Genomic DNA, 23,350 nt, shown 5'->3' on the forward strand with positions numbered 1-23,350 from the left:
GAGGGAAGGTGGAGAGAGAGGTGGTAGAGAATGCTGTCCAGGCAGGGGCCCACAGGACCAGCTTGGTCCATCAGGCTGGTCATTTCATTTCCTGCCTCTCAGCTAATGGGTATGATGAAGAAATATACCAGCCTGTTGTTTCAATATGCTGTGTGTTGTAGTCATGACAGACAAAGATATATAGTTAAGAGAACCTTACTGAGCATGTTGTCAACCAGCCACAGTACATCAAGTAGTAAACAAGCGGTTTCTGTTTCCTGTGTAACATCAATATGAGTAACATCAATATTGCTGCTTCACCTGTGCCTGCAACCTCTCTGCATCTCAGTGCTGGCCGATACACATTACCCCATCATTTTGGAACGTTTTGCAAATCACTAAGTTGTAGTTAAAGAAGCCTGGCTAAGAGAACAATAACAACATCACTTACAGTTGTATTTAACTGCCTTAATGTTGCTGGACCCCAGGAAGACTAATGGGGATCCATAATAAATACAAAAACAGTATATTTATGTAGACTTCAGAATCATTTCCACATTACTGAATAAAATAAAATAAAAACATTGAAGCATAATGAACTTAATGAAAGCATAATGAAAGCACATTGACGCTAATTGTTCTAAGGCTAAGTGGTCTTCAAGATACTGTTATTATGAAAAAGTATCTCTCAAAAGTATTTCAAACTTTTATATGCCTACATCAATCTCAGAAACCCTGGGCGCTGGAGTCACAGTCCATTATGCTGCTCCCTCCAGGCAGTCAGACGATCATGTTCAGATTGCTGCCGCTTCCCCTCTGTGACACTGTCCTGAGTGGGCTGACGGGCTGGCATGAGGCCTGGTTTGATGACTTCCCATCTTCAGCTCCATTGAGCTTTAGTGCTCTCCAAATCCCCTGGGAACTGTGGGGTATCTGAGCTGCCAACTTCTATAGCGAGGCCATCTTTATGCAGCCACTACTGTAGTCACCACCCTACTTCTTCACAACATGAGGCTTATAGCCATGGAATGACAGCAGATGTCCTCCCTTTCTCCCTGGATGCACTGACAACCACAGATATCTTCCGAGTGGCGCTAATGCTGTCTTTGACTTTTAATGCCCTCCCTCTCACAGAGAATCTCACGTCTGTCATGACAAAACGTTGAAAGGAGGGAACAAATGTACCTCTTTAACTGAACGTAAATGGCTCGTGACAGACTTGTGTGTGGGATTTAACTTCGTATACTGGAATCCAAAATAAGATTAGGACTTCCCCCTGGGACCATCTAATTCTATTTTCTCCTAATGCCATGTGACATTGTTTTAATAAGACACTTCTTAGTCCTGTTTGTAATTAACCTAAGCCGCAAATCATCTTCTGAGCTGGCTAAAGGGTCTTAGTCTAACTAGCTTTGGGCCGGTAAAGGCCAGCTGGACATCTCTCCTAGCTGTTTACAGGGCTCTATCCCAGGGCTCTATCCCTGGATTAAAGAGAGGCCAGTAGATCAGAATATAGATCAGAACATGTTCCAGTGTTCTTCAGTGTTAACTCTGTGAGTCGCCTGGGAGAATAAATTTGTTTGACATTTTATCTCATTGGCCGTGGATTTGTATGGTTACTCTCATCAAATGTTGAGAAGTGTTCAGCAATATGCTCCAATGAGAACAGAAAGAAAACATGTTATTTCTGTTAAGGATAACTGATTCGACATGATACAGTATGAGAAAAGCTTAGGTTGTTATCTTGAGATAGGACTTTAGAAACTGAAATACTGGATTCATTTAAAGAATACATTCTTATACACGCTAATCGTTCTGTGGTTATTATATTTTCTTTGCATGACATCTTATCCTTACTTTACCCATTCAATGTATGCACATGCTTCAACTAGGGTTAATTGTTTCAGATAAAAATTCTGAGGGCTAAATGATATCTAAACATTACCATAGAAATGATTTATTATGTACTTTGATACAATTACCACTATTCCATAGTACTTGACAGCATTTTCTCTTGGCAATTTTAGCATGCTTCAAGAGAAAATGAGAGGCCTGTAGAGATGGACAGAGACTGGCAACATGATTACATGATTGATATATTTTTTAAAGGTTAAACTACTTTATCCAATTATTTGAAGTGCATTAAAACCCCTTGACTCCCAAGTGCTGTTGACTGACTGTTGACTGTGATTTAGATTAGTACCAGCGAGCGTTACTTTTTTTATCTCGTAAAACGTGTGCTTGGTGCACATGTTGATGATGCAGACTCATCAGTGACCCACCAAACACTGTTAAGTTTTAGCTCAAGGTATTACAGTATGGTAAGGAAATTATTAACTGATCTTCTGATGAGAAAATACACATTGTGTCAAAACATACAGGAAACAGTGTCAGTAGACAAATTAGTCTCAGGTGGGGCTTGGACAGACAATTAGCATTCTCTCTCTTCATCACTGGAGATTCACAGAGATAAAGGTGAGTGAGAGACAGAGAGAGAGAGAGAGAGAGAGAGAGAGAGAGAGAGAGAGAGAGAGAGAGAGAGAGAGAGAGAGAGAGAGAGAGAGAGAGAGAGACCTGTCACTGTCAGCATGTCAGGACTGTGAGGACGTGGGAGAACTAACCACAGGGACATTTTTAGGGATAGTACATCATCATTTATCTGAGTGTACACAATGACAAATGTCCTGCAGTGAGGTCCCTAAGACTGTGTGTTCATGACAGATCTACAGTAACTTCTCCTCCTCATGTAGTCTTCATCTGATGGAATGAACAATGAGGAGCAGATGGGTTGTACAGTCGTGGTCAAAAGTTTTGAGAATGACACAAGTATTAGTCTTCACAAAGTTCGCTGCTTCAGTGTTATGAGATATTTTTGTCAGATGTTACTATAGTATACTGAAGTATAATTACAAGCATTCCATAAGTGTCAAAAGCTTTCATTGACAATTACATTAAGTTTATGCAAAGAGTCAATATTTGCAGTGTTGACCCTTCTTTTTCAAGACCTCTGCAATCCGCCCTGGCATGCTGTCAATTAACTTCTGGGCCACATCCTGACTGATGGCAGCCCATTCTTGCATAATCAATGCTTGGAGTTTTTGTGTGGTTTTGTTTGTCCACCCGCCTCTTGAGGATCGACCACAAGTTCCAAATGGGATTAAGGTCTGGGGAGTTTCCTGGCCATGGAACCAAAATGTCGATGTTTTGTTCCCCGAGCCACTTAGTTATCACTTTTGCCTTATGGCAAGGTGCTCCATCATGCTGGAAAAGGCATTGGTCATCACCAAACTGTTCTTGGATGGTTGGGAGAAGTTGCTCTCGGAGGATGTGTTGGTACCATTCTTTATTCATGGCTGTGTTCTTAGGCAAAATTGTGAGTGAGCCCACTCCCTTGGCTGAGAAGCACATGAATGGTCTCAGGATGCTTTACTGTTGGCATGACACAGGACTGATGGTAGCGCTCACCTTGTCTTCTCCGGACAAGGTGTTTTCCGGATGCCCCAAACAATCGGAAAGGGGATTCATCAGAGAAAATGACTTTACCACAGTCCTCAGCAGTCCAATCCTTGTACCTTTTGCAGAATATCAGTCTGTCCCTGATGTTTTTTCTGGAGATCAGTGGCTTCTTTGCTGCCCTTCTTGACACCAGGCCATCCTCCAAAAGTCTTCGCCTCACTGTGCGTGCAGATGCACTCACATCTGCCTGCTGCCATTCCTGAGCAAGCTCTGCACTGGTGGTGCCCTGATCCCGCAGCTGAATCAACTTTAGGAGACGGTCCTGGCGCTTGCTGGACTTTCTTGGGCGCCCTGACGCCTTCTTCACAACAATTGAACCTCTCTCCTTGAAGTTCTTGATGATCCGATAAATGGTTGATTTAGGTGCAATCTTACTAGCAGCAATATCCTTGCCTGTGAAGCCCTTTTTGTGCAAAGCAATGATGACGGCACGTGTTTCCTTGCAGGTAACCATGGTTAACAGAGGAAGAACAATGATTTCAATCACCACACTCCTTTTAAAGCTTCCAGTCTGTTATTCTAACTCAATCACCTTGTCCTCGTCAACACTCTCACCTGTGTTAATGAGAGAATCACTGACATGATGGCAGCTGGGGCTGAAATGCAGTGGAAAAGTTTTTTGGGGGATTAAGTTAATTTTCATGGCAAATCTTCATGACATTCTGGAGTATATGCAAATTGCCATCATCAAAACTGAGGCAGCAGACTTTGTGAAAATTAGTATTTGTGTCATTCTCAAAACTTTTGACCACGACTATACAGCGTAGTAACTGCATGGCCTGGAGTGACAGACACACCCTCCATCAAGTACACTGCAAACTCACATTAGAGTTAGACTCCCAGAGGTAAATATGGAACAAGGTGGCGAGGGTTCTTGCTGAGTGAAGTGAACTTCCAAAGACTTCTATGAGAAAATAGTAGTTCTGTAAAGTCTGATGAATAAAACACTCTACTGTGGAGATCAGTTCTGTCTGTCGCAGCCAAGTGCTGAGAGCCATCTAATTGATGCAGGTTTTTAGGCTTGAGTATGAGAAAGAACCATAACACAAATAATTGGAAACAGAGTTTTCTATTCTGCAATAGCACATGGCCAAATGTTTTATGCATTGCTGTGACCGCTTTAATAACAACATGTGAGTGTGAGAGGTTAAAGAGCCACCGATTGGCATGTGTGTTTTTCTGTTGCTCATTAGAAAAAACGAGATTTCAGTCTTAGAAGTGTTTCCTGACCAAATCCTCAGAATGAATCTATGATAACTCAAGAAATCTGTAAATAATTTTAAAGTTCTTGCCGAGGACGTTTTAGTTGCGCAATTTTACATCTAAGGTGTTTGGTGCAGTATTTCTCAAGATTTTTTTTTTGCAACGTTTTGTCTTATGCAAACAAAGTTGGAGCTGCTGGGCAGGTCTGTATTACTGTCTATGTCAGTGGTCACCAACCTTTTCTGAGTCCAGATCAATTTCTGAGTCAAAACGCAAGATGAGATCTACCGCTCAGATTTTTTTTCAACACAATTTAAGCCTATGCAACATTAACCAATCAAAAACAGTTATGTAGCAATGAGGTTTGTGCAGTAGACTATAGGCCCAATACATTATCACTGCATATTGGCTATGCTTGAATTGCCCTGCCAATGTTGTTCTTCTCAGAACATTTTGAAATTATATTTAGAAAATGTAGGTGTATGATCACACTGGTAATATATCATTTGTTGTATTGCTTGTGAGGCACAGCTAAGTGAGCATAATAATCTGCTTCTTTTTTGTTTTACTGGACTGATGGTCTGCATCTGATGGTCAGTTTGAGGGGAGGTGAGGCCGCCTCTCTCCCTCCCTCCACTGAGAAAACGGGACACAGTCTTCCAATTCATGTTACTCCTATGACCAGAGAAAGTGAAATATTCCTAAAAAAGACAAGCCACTAATAATAACAAGGCAATCTTATGGGAACACTTTTGCTATTATCATTCATTGCAGCTGCAATGCTGGTTGTAGCGTGAGTGGAAGTTGGGAGAACGTGCATTTTATGGCTTATAAAAGTATTGAACAAAGTGTTGACACTGCTGAATAACAACTTAAACATGAACTTGCTCATAAAAACACCAGCTCTTTGCTGTATTCGTTGAGTTGCTCTATTCATGGTTTTATAAGTTTTGAAATCTCACAGTATCAACATTGCTGTGCGTTCAAGGCTTCTTTTTACAGTCAATGGCTTGAGGAAACTGTGCAGACGTGGTGATCTGAGCTATCTGTATTTGCTCTCTGGGCCTGCCGGGTAGGCGGAGTTCTACCTTCAGACATATTAAATGGTTCAAAATGGGAACACTTTGCCTTCCTGGCACTAGGACTACTGAATCAAGTGCACCTCCCGCCAACAGTGCAAAACGGGTTTTTACAGAAATGTTTGGTGATGGACTAGGAATGCCTTGGAGATGGACCAGTTGGTGACTACAGTCTATGCTATTGGATAGAGCGCAATCACCACAGCTGTTCACGCCATGTTAGTGGGCAAATGGACATTGTCAAATCCAAACCCAACCTTCATTTACCCGGTGTGATGCACGGATGTTCCAAACTCTGTTTTAGACGAGACTGACTTTATGACCAAAATTATCCTATTTACACTTTGTAGTCAATTTTGACACTAGAAAAACTGTTTCTGACTCATATCGATGCCACATAAAGTGCATTCGGAAAGTATTCAGACCCCTTCACTTTGTCCACATGTTGTAACTTTGTTTTTGAATGGGACTAGTGAGTGTATGGAGTACTGTAGAGTTCTATCGATGACAAACTCCGATCAGAGAAATGTAGCATCCACATTCTACATAAACTTACGCTTCTGTGTGAAGCTTCAAACATGAATATCCCTTTACAGAAATACTATATTTACCCCATGAGCCCATAGATTAACATACAGGGGACAATACTCTGGCTAAATTTAAACGAAGAAGAAGAAGAAGAAGGCAGCATCCAACCACATCACAACCACATTGTCATTTATCGCCCTCCAGGTTCCCTTGGAGAGTTCATCAATGAGCTTGACGCCTTGATAAGTTCCTTTCCTGAGGATGGCTCACCCCTCACAGTTCTGGGGGACTTCAACCTCCCTACGTCTACCTTTGACTCATTTCTCTCTGCCTCCTTCTTTCCCCTCCTCTCCTCTTTTGACCTCACCCTCTCACCGTCCCCCCCTACTCACAAGGCAGGCAATACGCTTGACCTCATCTTTACTAGATGCTGTTCTTCTACTAATCTCACTGTAATATCTCCGACCACTACTTTGTATCCTTTTCTCTCTCGCTCTCCTCCAACACTACTCACTCTGCCCCTACTCAGATGGTAATGCGCCGTCGCAACCGTCGCTCTTTCTCTCCCGCTACTCTCTCCTCTTCCATCCTATCATCTCTTCCCTCTGCTCAATCCTTCTCCCTCCAATCTCCTGATTCTGCCTCCTCAACCCTCCTCTCCTCCCTTTCTGCATCCTTTGACTCTCTATGTCCCCTACCCTCCCGGCCGGCTCGGTCCTCCCCTCCAGCTCCGTGGCTTGATGACTCATTGCGAGCTCACAGAACAGGGCTCCGGGCAGCCGAGCGGAAATGGAGGAAAACTAGACTCCCTGCGGACCTGGCATCTTTTCACTCCCTCCTCTCTACATTTTCTTCATCTGTTTCTGCTGCTAAGGCCACTTTCTACCACTCTAAATTCCAAGCATCTGCCTCTAACCCTAGGAAGCTCTTTGCCACCTTCTCCTCCCTGCTGAATCCCCCCTCCCTCTCTGTGGATGACTTCGTCAACCATTTTGAAAAGAAGGTTGACGACATCCGATTCTCGTTTGTTAAGTCAAATGACACTGCTGGTCCTGCTCACACTGCCCTACCCTATGCTTTGATTTCTTTCTCCCCTCTCTCTCCAGATAAAATCTTGCGACTTGTGACGGCCGGCCGCCCAACAACCTGCCCGCTTGACCCTATCCTCTCCTCTCTTCTCCAGACCATCTCCGGTGACCTTCTCCCTTACCTCACCTCGCTGATCAACTCATCCTTGACCGCTGGCTATGTCCCTTCCGTCTTCAAGAGAGCGAATGTTGCACCCCTTCTCAAAAAACCAACACTCGATCCCTCTGATGTCAACAACTACAGACCAGTATCCCTTCTTTCTTTTCTCTCCAAAACTCTTGAGCGTGCCGTCTTTAGCCAACTCTCTTGCTATCTCTCTCAGAATTACCTTCTTGATCCAAACCAGTCAGGTTTCAAGACTGGTCATTCAACTGAGACTGCTCTTCTCTATGTCACGGAGGCTCTCCGCACTGCTAAAGCTAACTCTCTCTCCTCTGCTCTTGTCTTTCTAGACCTGTCTGCTGCCTTTGATACTGTGAACCATCAGATCCTCCTCTCCACCCTCTCTGAGCTGGGTATCTCCGGCGCGGCTCACTCTAGGATTGCGTCCTACCTGACCGATCGCTCCTACCAAGTGGCGTGGCGAGAAGCTGTCTCCGCACCACGTGCTCTCACCACTGGTGTTCCCCAGGGCTCAGTTCTAGGCCCTCTCCTTTTCTCGCTATACACCAAGTCACTTGGCTCTGTCATATCCTCACATGGCCTCTCCTATCATTGCTACGCAGACGACCCACAACTAATCTTCTCCTTTCCCCCTTCTGATAACCAGGTGGCGAATCGCATCTCTGCATGTCTGGCAGACATATCAGTTGGATGACGGATCACCACCTCAAGCTGAACCTTGGCAAGATGGAGCTGCTCTTCCTCCCGGGGAAGGACTGCCCGTTCCATGATCTTGCCATCACGGTTGACAACTCCGTTGTGTCCTCCTCCCAGAGTGCGAAGAGCCTTGGCATGACCCTGGACAACACCCTGTCGTTCTCCGCTAACATCAAGGCGGTGACCCGATCCTGTAGGTTCATGCTCTACAACATTCGGAGAGTACGACCCTGCCTTACACAGGAAGCGGCACAGGTCCTAATCCAGGCACTTGTCATCTCCTGTCTGGATTACTGCAACTCGCTGTTGGCTGGGCTCCCTGCCTGTGCCATTAAACCCCTACAACTCATCCAGAATGCCGCAGCCCGTCTGGTGTTCAACCTTCCCAAGTTCTTTCACGTCACCCCGCTCCTCCGCACACTCCACTGGCTTCCAGTTGAAGCTTGCATCTGCTACAAGACCATGGTGCTTGCCTACGGAGCTGTGAGGGGAACGGCACCTCCGTACCTTCAGGCTCTGATCAGTCCCTACACCCAAACGAGGGCATTGCGTTCATCCACCTCTGGCCTGCTGGCTCCCCTACCTCTGCGGAAGCACAGTTCCCGCTCAGCCCATGTGTGAATGCACCAATTTGTAAGTCACTCTGGATAAGAGCGTCTGCTAAATGACGTGTAAATGTAAAAATGTAACAGTGAGGGTGTATTTTCAAAAGGACTCTGACGGTCAGGTTAGTCAGACCTACAGTAGTATGCCTTAATGAGCTTCTTCATGAAAGGATGTTAGGATACTGCTTTCAACCCCCATCTTAACATCCATATACAGTGCCTTCGGAAAGTATTCAGACCCCTTGACTTTTTCCACATTTTGGTAGGTTACAGCCTTATTCTAAAATTGATTAGATTGTTTTCCCTCCCTCATTAATTTACACACAATACCCCATAATGACAAAGCAAAAACAGGTTTATAGAAATTTCTGCAAATGTATTACAAATAAAAAACGGAAATATCACATTTACATAAGTATTCAGACCCTTTACTCAGTACTTTGTTGAAGCACCTTTGGCAGCGATTACAGCCTAGAGTCTTCTTGGGGATGACGCTACAAGCTTGGCACACCTGTATTTGGAGAGTTTCTCCCATTCTTCTCTGCAGATCCTCTCAAGCTCTGTCAGGTCGGATGGGGAGCGTCGCTGCACAGCTATTTTCAGGTCTCTCCAGAGATGTTCGATCGGGTTCAAGTCCGGAATCTGGCTGGGCCACTCAAGGACATTGAGACTTCCGAAGCCACTCTTGCGTTGTCTCGGCTATGTACTTAGGGTCGTTGTCCTGTTGGAAGGTGAACCTTCGCCCTAGTCTGAGGTCCTGAGTGCTCTGGAGCAGGTTTTCATCAAGGATCTCTCTGTACTTTGCTCGATTCATCTTTCCCTCGATCCTGACTAGTATCCCTGTCCCTGCCACTGAAAAACATCCCCACAGCATAAAGCTGCCACCACCATGCTTCACCGTAGGAATGGTATTGGCCAGGTGATGAGCAGTGCCTGGTTTCCTCCAGACGTGACGCTTGGCAGTCAGGCTAAAGAGTTCAATCTTGGTTTCATCAGACCAGAGAATCTTGTTTCTCATGGTCTGAGAATCCTTTAGGTGCCTTTTGGCAAACTCCAAGCGGGCTGTCATGTGCCTTTTACTGAGGAGTGGCTTTCGTGTGGCCATTCTACCATAAATGCCTGATTGGTGGAGTGCTGCAGAGATGGTTGTCCTTCTGGAAGGTTCTCCCATCTTCACAGAGGAACTCTGGAGCACTGTCAGAGTGACCATCGGGTTCTTGGTCACCTCCCTGACCAAGGTCCTTCTCCCCCGAATGCTCAATTTGGCCGGGCGGCCAGCTCTAGGAAGGGTCTTGGTGGTTCCAAACTTCTTCCATTCAAGAATGATGGAGGCCACTGTGTTCTTGGGGACCTTCAATGCTGCAGAAATTGTTTGGTAGCCTTCCCCAGATCTGTGCCTCGACACAATCCTGTCTCGGAGCTCTAAGGACAATTCCTTCGACTTCATGGCTTGGTTTTTGCTCTGACATGCACTGTCAACTGTGGGACCTTAAATAGACAGGTGTGTGCCTTTCCAAATCCTGTCCAATCAATTGAATTTACCACAGGTGGAATCCAATCAAGTTGTAGAAACATCTCAAGGATGATCAATGGAAACAGGATGCACCGAGCTAAATTTCGAGTCCCATAGCAAAGGGTTTGAAGACTTATGTAAATAAGATATTTCTTTTTTTATTTTTAATAAATTTGCAAAAATGTCTAAAAACCTGTTTTCATATTGTCAATATGGGGTATTGTGTGTAGATTGATGAGGACCATTTTTTATTTAATCCATTTTAGAAAAAGGCTGTAATGTAACAAAATGTGGAAGTCCCGTGTAGCTCAGTTGGCAGAGAATGGCGTTTGCAACGCCAGGGTTGTGGGTTCGTTTCCCACGGGGGACCAATATGAAGAAAAAAAATGTATGCACTGACTAACTGTAAGTCGCTCTGGATAAGAGCGTCTGCTAAATGACTAAAATGGAAAATTAAAAAGTGAAGGGGTCTGAATACTTTCCGAATGCACTGTAGGCCGTTTTCAAAGGGATTTGTGATTTTTTAAGACAGTTGCTCTTTAATGCTGATGCTCTGGTTATTAGGGAAATAAATATATGTGCATCCCAAATGGCACCCTATTCCCAAGAGTGCATGGGCCCTGGTCAAAAGTAGTGCACTAAATTGGGAATAGGGTGACATTTGGGACGCACCAAAAGCCCTTGGTGCTAAGAGATCACATCCCTTTTTATTCCTAGGAGAGAAACTGTGTCTCTGAGCTGTTGGAGAAACAATATAAGACTGTGTACACAACAAGGAAGTGATGCCAGGTACCTAACTGGTCCTGCTCCATAAGAGTTCTTGTTGTGGTGAAATGTGATGTTCCACCTTGTGCCAAAGCCTATTTTCCTCTACTTAGGTTTATCAAGCACGAGTCTCATTGAATGAACTCACATAAATGTGAAAGTAATTATGTTTCTGGATTCTGGTAGCTTTTTGGTCTCAGGTACAGATCATTACTGTGTACTTCAAAAGTTACTAAGTTTGACTCGGTAGGCTATCACCCCAATAAATTGCTTTGAAGGTAGTTGTTCAAAGCAACAGGAAAATCAGAGGCATCTCTGTGTCACTGATTTCATCTCAGCCAGCCTCTGTGTTTCCTCAAGCATTTCAGCAAAACGACTCATCACAAGGTACTCCTAAAAACAACTCTTGATAACCCCTTTTTCTGACTCACAGAACTTGCAGTTCATGGATGGTGAGGTTTGAATTATTCAAAGACCAAAGAGCAGGGGTGTCTATTCCAGTATGGTGAAGAAAGAGGACAGTTCTGAATGATGTGTTCAGTAAAGACACATGGTGGCACCAATTCCACTTCTGTTCAGGTAAATTGCATTTTATGGTCTAAGCACAGTCATTTTATTAACAGAGTCAATCCAGAAAACGACAATAGAAGAGCGTTCATAAATGATTTGAGGCCAAAACAGTTGGAACACTATTGGAAACAGTCTAGTCTACCAGGAAATTATTAGACATCGAGATAAATCTAGTGGTCAAACTAGATACAGACAGTATGCAAAACATGACGTAATTCATCAAATACACGACATTGGCCCAACACTGGAACACAATACTGTCTGCTACTTTACACTCTCCTCTGGCAACCATTAGTTATTATGTTGTGAGTCAACATAAAGGCAGGCAGAGGTGTTGTGGACAGATAAATGATGAGTCTGACCATTTCTGCTGCAGTATACTGATGAAGCAGTCGTCTACTTGTTCAGCGCCCATCAAGACCAAGCGTCAGAACAGTATGTTCCTACATATTCTCTTCACACAAGGATAATTGTTTTACTTAATGTTTACTATATCAATGCTTTTTGTATGACACATTTAAGCTTGTTAAAGAAAAATAAAAGAACATTGCATTTAAACATGGGCAAGACTATACTTTCCTGCGTAATCAGGATGAGTAATCTCTTTTACTGCTCATATTCTGTCTACTATAGACTAAAACAAAGTTAAGGGGTACAATTTAGGGGAAAATAATACATGTAATAATAAATTATTCACTAAGCCCAGTCAGAGACAGTCATTCCTCTATACAATTATAGAAGAGCTAAGGGAATGATGCATATCGTCCTAAAAAGCTCTTCATTCAAACCAGAGGTTCAGGACAGTATGTCATCGAGGTCCATAAAGGCTGACTCAGTGCTTTCACAATCACCAGCCCAATACAACAGCAGGCAGTGAACATTATCATGTACTGAAAAACATCCTGGACTCTCTCCCCCATCTAGTCCCACTTCACATGACAGACCATGCTGTGCTGCTGAACAAGGGATTGCCAACAGAGGTTATAGGTTCAACATCTATAGACAGAGTTGGCACTTGGGAACTAGAAACAGGCCGCTTTATTACCATTGTCAGAGGAAACAAGGAAAGAAATGTTTCCTTATGTTGTGAACTTAAATCCCAATGCAGCCTACATACATTTAGTCCACCATAAAATAACATGGTTAGATTAAGATAAAGATATCTAACTGTATCAGAATCCATGTAGCCATAGAAACTGATCCCTGAGTGTTTGAATGAGAAACATGGTTGAGTAATCAGTTATATCGTTCTTCTTCGTTACAGTGGATTGCTTCAGTGAATGTAAAATCAGACACAGAAGAGATGTAGGGAAAATCTGTCCGAAGCCCATCCTGATCTCTAATAAACAGCTATCCACCGACAAATCACTAGGTTTCACATTTGATCATGTATTGATTTGTTTTTGATATGGAAACACTTTCCTTGCTGATGTATGCTGTGAACCATCAGTTAAGAGAAGAATGAGACGACGTCGTGCCTCTAGGCCAGAGACACTTCCATGGATGAAACAAACACTGTGGCATAAAAGTGTTTTACTATCACTATACCAGGTTTGTTTAATATTTCACATTCTACGTTTGTCTCACAGGGGAAGAAGAATATTCAGAAAAGTGTCAAACTTGGGATTACTGTAATTGAAAAGTTATATTTCGTTTTAAGAGATTCAAGAGTTTTCAGAATTGTTGTTTTCTTTAATAATCGATTCAACTGTTGTGAAGTTGTCCTGTACCGTCAGAGTCAAGCTTGAGATTTCTTGTTGGTACTGTTTTTTCCATCAACTACCTCAGACAAACTGCTTTTCTGATCTTCAGTTCAACTTTTTTGAATCTCCTCCTTTATGAAAAAAGCAACAAAGATGTTATTTCCATCTGCATCAGTAGTCAGTCACATTGCTAATATTTCACATTTTATTTGTTGTTTGCATCATCAGGACATACCTTATTAACTTCAGGATGTTGCGGCGGTGGTATATCTTCCACTTTGACAAAAACATCCTCATCCGACTTTTGGCTTACATTTCCTGACCCTCCCTCCTGTAAAGGATAAATGAATACATGTGACCCCATTATGGTTACTCAGGGCTTGATAACTCAGGAGGAGGAGAGTATAGTATACTATATAGGCTTGGAGAGAGTCGTTACTGGCTTGGAGAGAGGTCTGGACGTCATCAGGCTCAGCCTTGAAGTCTTTTTCTTCCTCTTCCTCATTCTCGTCCTCTCTGCTTCTGTAGTTAGTCAGAGCCTGGGTGTCTGCCTTAGACAGGTCTACAGGACCAACACAGACCAAATCAAACACTTCACACAATATCAAAATCATATATGTATTAACCAAGGTGAAATACAATTTTGAAGCTTACTTATTGATAGAAGCAGTCCTTCACTGTCATTCAGATCTTCCACTTCTTCTCCTTCTAAGGCATCATTGCAGCTGTTTTCTTTCAAACTAGTCATCCTTTCCCCTGCCTCAGCACATTCTCCCTCCGCTCTGCTTCATCCTTGTCCTAACAAAACACATTCAAGATACAGTCGTTTAGGAATTTTGTAGATGGCAGGGTCTACATCTCAAACGGCACCATGTTCACTATGTAGTGCACTACTTTTGATCAGGGCTATGGTCAGAAGTAGTGCACTACAAAGGGAATAGGGTACAATTAGGCCTGGCTCGCAGTTGGCATTCCAATTGATCCCAAAGGTGTTCGATGAAGTTGAGGTCAGGGCTCTGTGCAGGCCAGTCAAGTTCTTCCACACCAATCTCAACAAACCATTTCTGTAGGGACCTCACTTTGTGCAAGGGGGCATTGACATGCTGAAACAGGAAAGGTCCTTCCCCAAACTGTTGCCACAAAGTTGGAAGCACAGAATCGTCTAGAATGTCAGTGTACGCTGTAGCGTTAAGATTTCCCTTCACTGGAACTAAGAGGCTTGGCCCGAACCATGAAAAACAGCCCCAGACTATTATTCCTCCTCCACCAAACTTTACAGTTGGCACTATGCATTGGGGCAGGTAGCGTTCTCCTGGCATCCGCCAAACCCAGATTCGTCCGTCGGACTGCCAGATGATGAAGCGTGATTCATCACTCCAGAGAACCCGTTTCCACTGCTCCAGAGTCCAATGGCGGCAAGCTTTACACCACTCCAGCAGACGCTTGCATTGCACATGGTGATCTTAGGCTTGTGTGCGGCTGCTCGGCCATGGAAACCCATTCTATTAAGCTCTCAAATACCAGTTCTTGTGCTGAAATTTCTTCCAGAGGCAGTTGGAACTTGATAGTGAGTGTTGCAACCGAGGACAGACGATTTCTACGCGCTACGCACTTCAGCACTTGGCGGTCCCATTCTGTAAGCTTGTGTGGCCTACCACTTTGCGGCTAAGCTGATGTTGCTCCTAGACGTTTCCACTTCACAATAACAGCATATACAGTTGACTGGGGCAGCTCTAGCAGGGCAGAAATTTGACAAACTGACTTGTTGGAAAGGTGGCATCCTATGACGGTGCCACGTTGAAAGTCATTGAGTTCTTCAGTAAGGCCATTCTACTGCCAATATTTGTCTATGGAGATTGCATGGCTGTGTGCTCGATTTTACTAATTTGAAGGGTTGTCCACATACTTTTGTATATATAGTGTATGTAAATTAAAAGGGGAAAAGACAGGACTAAAATAGTAAATATACTTTATCTTCATCTTCCAGTGCTGTCGGGTATGGCTGTTGTTCCGCCAATGATTTTGTCTCCTGGAAAACAATGAATAAATGAAATAACAATTTGGCTGCATTTGTCAAACAGCTATATGATGGTAAATAAAATAAACACATTGTCTAACACTAATACCAACATCAGGGTAGCAGGTCCATTTCACTGCAGGAGCTGTGATGGTGTTGGTGCATTGAATGTTCTGCTTGACTGCTGAGCTGTTCATGTCCTGCATCAGGTGGAAGAAGGCCAGCTCATTGAAGATGATCTCAGAGAGGTCCCCCAGTAGATCACCACCACTTTCTCTCAACGGCCTCCCTGCATACTGAGCCATGGAACTCTGACAAAGGTGAAATAAAGAGAGAGATGGTTTTAAACCCAGTCAGATATAAGTTAATGTCAAATGACCAATAGGATCAGTTATGTCCCAAATGGCACCCAATTCCCTACATAGCGCACTACTTTTCACCAGAGCCCTACAGTATGGGTCAAAAGTAGTGCACTTTATAGGGAATAGGGTGCCATTTGGGATGCAGACAGGACGTGATGTTTTCTCACCTGCAGAACATCATTGAGCTGTTTGTGGAAGAACCGGATGAATTCTTTGCTCCCGCCCCTTTGCTCTGTCAGAGCCAGAACCTTGTGTCTGATGGAGGCCAGGAGATAAGAAGAGCTCCTCCTCTACACGCTCCTGACAACACAACACACACTGTGAGAAATTAAGAAGTTCTTCATTTCAGTTCTAAATACATCTTTTTCAGCTTAGAAATTGTAAAAATATAATGAGTATACACATTCAGGGCATTGAAATCGCAAGTAGCCTACACCAAGCATTGTGTCTAACTGTGATGAGGTGTGAATGAAGGAGTCAAGCGCAGGAGGTAAAACACCGAAGTCCAGAGTTTATTCCGTTTACATAAATAAAACGCACCAACCGTCAATACGAAACTATTACAAGGGAAATATTCCACCTTGGCAATAACAAATGGAAGAGTAGCTCAACCGAGCTACTCGCTCTCACAATGAAACAATCACTCACAAAGACAAGGGGAACAGAGGGAACACTTATACACATACTAATTAGGCGAATGAGCACCAGGTGTGTGTGATTGACAAGACAAGACATGACAAGTGGAGTGATGAGAATGGGATCGGCAGTAGCTAGTAAGCCGGTGACGATGAACGCCGAAACCTGCCCGAACAAGGAGGGGAGGCAGCTTCGGCGGAAGTCGTGACACTAACCTTCAAAATGGGAAGGATCTCAGCCATGATAATGTTTATCTGCCTGTCAAGTTGTTGAGTGTCAACTTGTGCACACTGGATCTCAGTTAAGCAAGAGTTAGTACCATCACAGGCACCTAGAAAACAGCAGGGTGTCCAGTCAATCATAGCAACAGATCAAAGTTAAACAGACACTTAGACATATAGCATTGACTATTCATTAAGGAGACAGCACTGTTCAAATCCATGAACTGTTCTTACCCAGATCCTCATTGGCAAATGGCTTAAGGTGGGAGGCGATAGACAGCATGCATTCACCTCCTTCTGAGACATTTCTTTTCTGTCTCTTTCCTGAGTAATCCTGTTACAAATCCAATAAACAGTGACATTAATATTATTCTTGTTATGGTAATTTCGGTCTGGTCATAAAACAAACAAAGGATGTCATGTGTTACATTAGTCAGGTGATTGCAGGTCAGAGAAAAACATACAGCATACGTTGAGAACATGATCTTTCTGGATGTCAGTTCTGTGGTGGCGGAAGCCTGGAGAACAGGGCTGGGAGGCATAGGCTGGTCTTCAGACACATCTCTCTCAGAAAGATGCCGAGCCACTATGTCCTGCAAGTAATGGAAAATTGATTATTATAAAAACAACAATCTCATATGGCTCTTGTATTACCGTGGTGACAATAGCCTATTGTATAACACCTGTAGATGGTAAATGGCACAGTTCAATTGTTCCAGTACCTTCAGGGCGAACAGTGCTCTCTGCCGTAGGTAGTCCGTGTTGAGCAGCTACAGCTTCAGGGCGAACAGTGCTCTCTGCCGTAGGTAGTCCGTGTTGAGCAGCTACAGCTTCAGGGCGAACAGTGCTCTCTGCCGTAGGTAGTCCGTGTTGAGCAGCTACAGCTTCAGGGCGAACAGTGCTCTCTGCCTTAGGTAGTCCGTGTTGAGCAGCTACAGCTTCAGGGCGAACAGTGCTCTCTGCCGTAGGTAGTCCGTGTTGAGCAGCTACAGCTTCAGGGCGAACAGTGCTCTCTGCCGTAGGTAGTCCGTGTTGAGCAGCTACAGCTTCAGGGCGAACAGTGCTCTCTGCCTTAGGTAGTCCGTGTTGAGCAGCTACAGCTTCAGGGCGAACAGTGCTCTCTGCCGTAGGTAGTCCGTGTTGAGCAGCTACAGCTTCAGGGCGAACAGTGTTCTCTGCCGTAGGTAGTCCGTGTTGAGCAGCTACAGCTTCAGGGCGAACAGTGCTCTCTGCCGTAGGTAGTCCGTGTTGAGCAGCTACAGCTTCAGGGCGAACAGTGCTCTCTGCCGTAGGTAGTCCGTGTTGAGCAGCCACAGCTTCAGGGCGAACAGTGCTCTCTGCCGTAGGTAGTCCGTGTTGAGCAGCTACAGCTTCAGGGCGAACAGTGCTCTCTGCCGTAGGTAGTCCGTGTTGAGCAGCTACAGCTTCAGGGCGAACAGTGCTCTCTGCCGTAGGTAGTCCGTGTTGAGCAGCTACAGCTTCAGGGCGAACAGTGCTCTCTGCCGTAGGTAGTCCGTGTTGAGCAGCTACAGCTTCAGGGCGAACAGTGCTCTCTGCCGTAGGTAGTCCGTGTTGAGCAGCTACAGCTTCAGGGCGAACAGTGCTCTCTGCCGTAGGTAGTCCGTGTTGAGCAGCTACAGCTTCAGGGCGAACAGTGCTCTCTGCCGTAGGTAGTCCGTGTTGAGCAGCTACAGCTTCAGGGCGAACAGTGCTCTCTGCCGTAGGTAGTCCGTGTTGAGCAGCTACAGCTTCAGGGCGAACAGTGCTCTCTGCCGTAGGTAGTCCGAGTTGAGCAGCTACAGCTGCTGAAACAGCTCTTTGAGAAAACAGGGCCTGGTCTCATCCTGAGATATCACAGTAGCAACCTCAGAGTGGATGGTCTCACGCAACACCTCAAACAATGAACCATCAGTGACCCCCGCATCTGTCAACACACAAATCAACAAACATTCCTTTTAGGTCAATGGCTGTGTCCCAAATGGCACCCTATTCCCTATGCAGTACACTACTTTTGACCATGGGCCCTAGTCAAAAGTGATTTTTAGTTGTATGCACAAATGCATCAGATTCATTGCTCTATAATCCCCTTCACTCACCAGGGGTTCTTCTGTGTCCTCTACTCTGGTTCCTCTTGTTCTTAGACGAGGACAGGCTGTGTTTAGACATGAGGCTGACGGGGGCGGTGGCCTTGTTGGATTTGAGGGTTGTCATTGGGCTGGCGGTGGTGTCCACGGGGTTGGATAGACTGCTGGTGAGAATTCTAGAAGATTTCTCTCCAAACCGACTGCTCCTGCCATTTCTATGGAGAGGAAATAACCTGGAGGTTTTCTGGCTCTTCGCTTTACCACCTAGCTGGTCTGGACTTCCAACATGGACATCCGCCAAGCTGACGGCTCTTGGCAGTGTGCTTCTGTCCTCCTCCTCCTTCTCCTCCTCAGGAACCCTAGAATTGAGAATCCAAGTTGTTCTATTCTGGAATACTGTCTCCATTAACAACATGTATTTAGTGTGCCAACCCAATCAGAAAACATTCTCTCAACTGAGCAGGCACAGGCTTCCACTGTCTCAAATTGAGTGTGCTTTTCAATAACAAATCATGATGTAATTTACCATGAAACAAACAGAGGAGGAGGCAGCTCCAAAAACGGTGATTGCTGTAGGTTTACCATTGTTCTGGCCCATTTATAGAGTGGCTATCAAATGGCTGTGGAAAGGCTGTATCATGAGCTGTCAGCACAGAGGACTTCGGCTCAGCCCACTGCTGCCATCTGGTGCTTGACTGGGGATCTGGTAATTCCCCCATGGATGGGTGAGGTGCAGGACATGGGTCAAATCCTGAAAAGATACAAACAGTTACTGATCAATGATTAATTATAATTCACTATTCATACTTTTTAAACACTTTGTTCTTGTTAAGTCATACAAAATCCCCAGCTTGCATTGAAACCTGGAGAGTTAAATAAAGACCTTGCCTGAGGGAGGATATGAGAAGGTGTTGATGCCACTCATCTTCAAGGTATTTACTGGGGGAGGCAAGGGAGGTTGAGACTGTTGTTCGTGTAGGAGATCATTCAAAAGCTGCCTCATTCTGTTAAATGAAATCATGTTTTAGTTGAAGTGGACAATATGCATTTTCACTACTGAACAGGGAACAAGCCCTTGCATTTGGTCACAGTAATGTCATCGCAAACACATTCATCGCAAATACAGTAATGTCATCGCTGTTTATGGTCAAGGCTTTACTGTATCCCACCTTTGGATGTTGTTCTGTTGTCTGGCCAGCTTGGTGCAGCAGTGGTTGAGTTGGTTCCTGATGAGGTAGACCTGTGTATGTCCAGGGCTGATGCCATAAGGGCTCAGGGAGAGTACAGACTGGAACACATAGGACATAATCTGGTACAATGTAGGAAGAGAGTAGCACACAATATTACAAACTCCTCCTATTCCTCATTATAAAATCCTCATCACCACCACCACCCTCTTAACAGAAACCAGTGCTTTGAAAGCTCAGTTCTCCTGTAAGAGGTGTCTGACCTGCTGGTTCTGTCCCAGTGAGTGGCACACCCTTGTGCTGTAGTCCAGTTGTCTCTGGAGCTGTCTGATCTGCTCCTGTCTCTCCTGTCTCTGCTGTCTCTCCTGTCTCTCCTGTCTCTGCTGTCTCTGCTGTCTCTGCTGTCTCTCCTGTCTCTCCTGTCTCTCCTGTCTCTCCTGTCTCTGCTGTCTCTCCTGTCTCTCCTGTCTCTGCTGTCTCTCCTGTCTCTCCTGTCTCTGCTGTCTCTCCTGTCTCTCCTGTCTCTGCTGTATCTGCTGTCTCTCCTGTCTCGCCTGTCTCTCCTGTCTCTCCTGTCTCTGCTGTCTCTCCTGTCTCTTCTGTCTCTGCTGTCTCTTCTGTCTCTGCTGTCTCTCCTGTCTCTCCTGTCTCTCCTGTCTCTCCTGTCTCTCCTGTCTCTCCTGTCTCTGCTGTCTCTCCTGTCTCTCCTGTCTCTCCTGTCTCTCCTCTCTCTGCTGTCTCTGCTGTCTCTGCTGTCTCTGCTGTTTCTCCTGTCTCTGCTGTCTCTCCTGTTTCTGCTGTCTCTCCTGTCTCTCCTGTCTCTCCTGTCTCTGCTGTCTCTCCCGTCTCTGCTGCCTCTCCTGCCTCTCCTGCCTCTCCTGCCTCTGCTGTCCCTCCTGTCTCTGCTGTCTCGGCTGTCTCGGCTGTCTCGGCTGTCTCTCCTGTCTCTCCTGTCTCTGCTGTCTCTGCTGTCTCGGCTGTCTCGGCTGTCTCGGCTGTCTCGGCTGTCTCTCCTGTCTCTCCTGTCTCTCCTGTCTCTCCTGCCTCTCCTGTCTCTGCTGTCTCTGCTGTCTCTCCTGCGTCTGCTGTCTCTCCTGCCTCTGCTGTCTCTGCTGCCTCTGCTGTCTCTGCTGTCTCTCCTGTCTCTCCTGTCTCTCCTGTCTCTGCTGTCTCTGCTGTCTCTCCTATGTCTGCTGTCTCTCCTGTCTCTCCTGTCCCTGCTGTCTCTCCTGTCTCTCCTGTCTCTGCTGTCTCTCCTGTCTCTCCTGTCTCTGCTGTCTCTGCTGTCTCTCCTATCTCTGCTGTCTCTCCTGTCTCTCCTGTCTCTGCTGTCTCTCCTGTCTCTGCTGTCTCTGCTGTCTCTCCTGTCTCTCCTGTCTCTGCTGTCTCTCCTGTCTCTCCTGTCTCTGCTGTCTCTGCTGTCTCTCCTCCACCTCCACGCTAGACAGATCTGACACCCAGTGCACCTTCTCCTAACCATGACTCCTGACCCTCAGCTGACCCCTGGCCTAGAGAGAGGGACGCAGGTTTCCCTCCACAGAGGGGTCACTGGAGAGGGAAGACCAGGCCCGGATACATTGTCTGCATCCCAAATGACACCCTATTCCCTATATAGTGCACTGTATGGGCCCTCATGGGCCCTGGTCAAAAGTAATTCACTATAAAGGGAATAGGGTACCATTTGGGACGCAGACATTATCTCCATGTTTTCCTACATCAATAGCAATGTAAAGTGGAATGGGAAACAGTCAATAGCAACCTTTCTCTGGATCCTCTGGTCCTGTTGGACTGTCTCATTCTGAAAGACTCAGAGGACACTTAACTTGAACTGGAGTCCACCTCCTCCTCTTCCTCAACCCCCATCTCCTAGCCATCTTCCTCCAGCTGACACGGCGTGGATCCTCCCCACGTGGCCATCGTCCTGAAAGGGGACATCCCAACAAATAATTAAATTATCACTAGAATGGACATTGGCATCCTAGCAACATACAAATCTGCTATCTTGGTCAGGTGAATTTCATTCCAAACTCATTAACACACAAAAACACTGCCAGCACAGGCACAAAGGGTCATGGAATCATCTATGGACTACTTACAGGAGAAAGAGCAACAAGCAAACACAGAGGCATGCACACAGACAACAGATCATCAACCAGGGAAGGCACCTGCCCTGACACGCTTCTTCATCAGAGCAGCAGTCAAACAACGACATGCTGCTGGACACATGACTGAGAAAAACTGTCTTCCACATGACGGCAAGACATTAGCTCAAATACATCACTTCTAAAAGATAATGGTCTCCCAAATGATAACGCAGGCTGCCCTCCAAAGTTATCCCCTTAGTCTAACCTGTCATCCATCCACTGATGCTCTGAGAGCTGCTCCTCCATCCTTTTGTAGGAGTCATTCAATCTGTGTCTCCCCTGATACTCTGCCATTAAAGATTCAGGCCCTGTCCTCTTCTGGCTCAGCTTCCCTCCCAGGATCTGGTGTCGCTGCACCTCAGAGTTAGTCCACAGCTGAAAACAAACAGGGATCAGATCAGTTGGGTATTAGCTATTACGTTTTGGGATGTACTGTGTGTGTACTATGCTGTACCTGTGTCTCGAGTGAACAGGCTGAAGCAGCGTGCTCTGTGTGGTTCATCATGGCTTCACTGTAACTAGGCTGTAAGGGCTGCACTTGGTCAGGGAAATCTGTGACGCCCTGGTAACTCGTCACACTGGACACAGATACCTGGAAACGTAATGCCACCCAGAATTCACCCTCTAACCATGAGGGATGCTCTCTCTCTCTCTCTCTCTCACACACACACACACACACACACACACACACACACACACACACACACACACACACACACACACACACACACACACACACACACACACACACACACACACACACACACACACACACACACACACACACACACACACACACACACACACACACACACACACACACCCCTACCTGGTAGGGAACATGTCCGTGTGAGCTCTTCTAGCTTGCCCTTTAAGTCGATCAGGTGCTGTTGCTCATCATTTAACCCCTTCAACTCTCTCTTCTGCTGCCACAGCCTCTATTCCAAGAACACAGACACAACCATTAATTTACCTTCAGTTTGAAACTATTTGGATCCAGCAGAATGTAGACTACAGAAAAGCACATACCGTACCTTAATCGCTCTTTCTCAGAAACATCTTTCTGAGTAGAACATCTTGAGTTGTAATCCATTATCTTTTGTTAAAGCTAACTAACAAAGGTAGCTAATAAACTAGCTAATAACATGACCAGCTGTCACATACATTGAGGAAGTTGAAACCGTTGTTATGGATACAGAGCCAGTTTAGAATCTTTTCAAAATGTTATGATATTCTAATATTCTGATCTTTCCCTATTTAGTACAAGCTGACCTGAATGTCAGTCTACACTTCCCATAACTTGCTTCACACATATTTTGTCCATTATTCT

At 45.2% G+C, this 23,350-nt stretch overlaps 2 protein-coding genes and 2 long non-coding RNA genes across 4 annotated transcripts; all 4 read right to left on the minus strand.

Annotated features, from left to right (window-relative positions):
- Positions 1–14,056: 14,056 nt before the first annotated feature.
- Positions 14,057–18,816, minus strand: LOC123481238 (sialidase-like). Its single transcript, XM_045225477.1, has 9 exons — positions 18,702–18,816; positions 17,328–18,410; positions 17,070–17,198; positions 16,840–16,939; positions 16,600–16,715; positions 15,916–16,048; positions 15,500–15,697; positions 15,339–15,398; positions 14,057–14,167 (listed from the first exon to the last, which is right to left on the minus strand). Exons 1-3 carry the CDS (start codon positions 18,814–18,816, stop codon positions 17,173–17,175), a joined length of 1,224 nt encoding a protein of 407 aa, XP_045081412.1. The 3' UTR covers positions 14,057–14,167; positions 15,339–15,398; positions 15,500–15,697; positions 15,916–16,048; positions 16,600–16,715; positions 16,840–16,939; positions 17,070–17,172.
- Positions 18,817–19,601: 785 nt separating this feature from the next.
- On the minus strand, positions 19,602–20,236 carry LOC121586974. The gene is made up of 3 exons (XR_006657154.1): positions 20,140–20,236; positions 19,859–19,977; positions 19,602–19,693 (listed from the first exon to the last, which is right to left on the minus strand). It is a non-coding gene; the product is annotated as an uncharacterized LOC121586974 (long non-coding RNA).
- Positions 20,237–21,250: 1,014 nt separating this feature from the next.
- Positions 21,251–22,551, minus strand: LOC121536201 (pericentriolar material 1 protein-like). Its single transcript, XM_041843477.2, has 3 exons — positions 22,475–22,551; positions 22,226–22,395; positions 21,251–21,797 (listed from the first exon to the last, which is right to left on the minus strand). Exons 1-3 carry the CDS (start codon positions 22,523–22,525, stop codon positions 21,743–21,745), a joined length of 276 nt encoding a protein of 91 aa, XP_041699411.1. The 5' UTR covers positions 22,526–22,551; the 3' UTR covers positions 21,251–21,742.
- A 12-nt stretch (positions 22,552–22,563) lies between these two features.
- On the minus strand, positions 22,564–23,185 carry LOC123481486. The gene is made up of 3 exons (XR_006657155.1): positions 23,055–23,185; positions 22,850–22,958; positions 22,564–22,612 (listed from the first exon to the last, which is right to left on the minus strand). It is a non-coding gene; the product is annotated as an uncharacterized LOC123481486 (long non-coding RNA).
- Between the last annotated feature and the right edge of the window lie 165 nt (positions 23,186–23,350).

This window comes from Coregonus clupeaformis, chromosome 2, assembly GCF_020615455.1.
Source record: "Coregonus clupeaformis isolate EN_2021a chromosome 2, ASM2061545v1, whole genome shotgun sequence".
Taxonomy (NCBI): domain Eukaryota; kingdom Metazoa; phylum Chordata; class Actinopteri; order Salmoniformes; family Salmonidae; genus Coregonus; species Coregonus clupeaformis.

Excerpts from the sequence above, each read along its gene's own strand:
- LOC123481238 (XM_045225477.1), bottom strand. The coding sequence starts at position 18,816 with ATGACAACCCTCAAATCCAACAAGGCCACCGCCCCCGTCAGCCTCATG. Across the intron at positions 18,411-18,701 it reads AGGACACAGAAGAACCCCTG|CAGCTGTAGCTGCTCAACTC; the intron begins GTGAGTGAAGGG and ends GAGCTGTTTCAG. Across the intron at positions 17,199-17,327 it reads GAGCACTGTTCGCCCTGAAG|GACATAGTGGCTCGGCATCT; the intron begins GTACTGGAACAA and ends CATTACTTGCAG.
- LOC121536201 (XM_041843477.2), bottom strand. The coding sequence starts at position 22,525 with ATGATGAACCACACAGAGCACGCTGCTTCAGCCTGTTCACTCGAGACA. Across the intron at positions 22,396-22,474 it reads CCTGTTCACTCGAGACACAG|CTGTGGACTAACTCTGAGGT; the intron begins GTACAGCATAGT and ends GTTTGTTTTCAG. Across the intron at positions 21,798-22,225 it reads CATCAGTGGATGGATGACAG|GACGATGGCCACGTGGGGAG; the intron begins GTTAGACTAAGG and ends GTCCCCTTTCAG.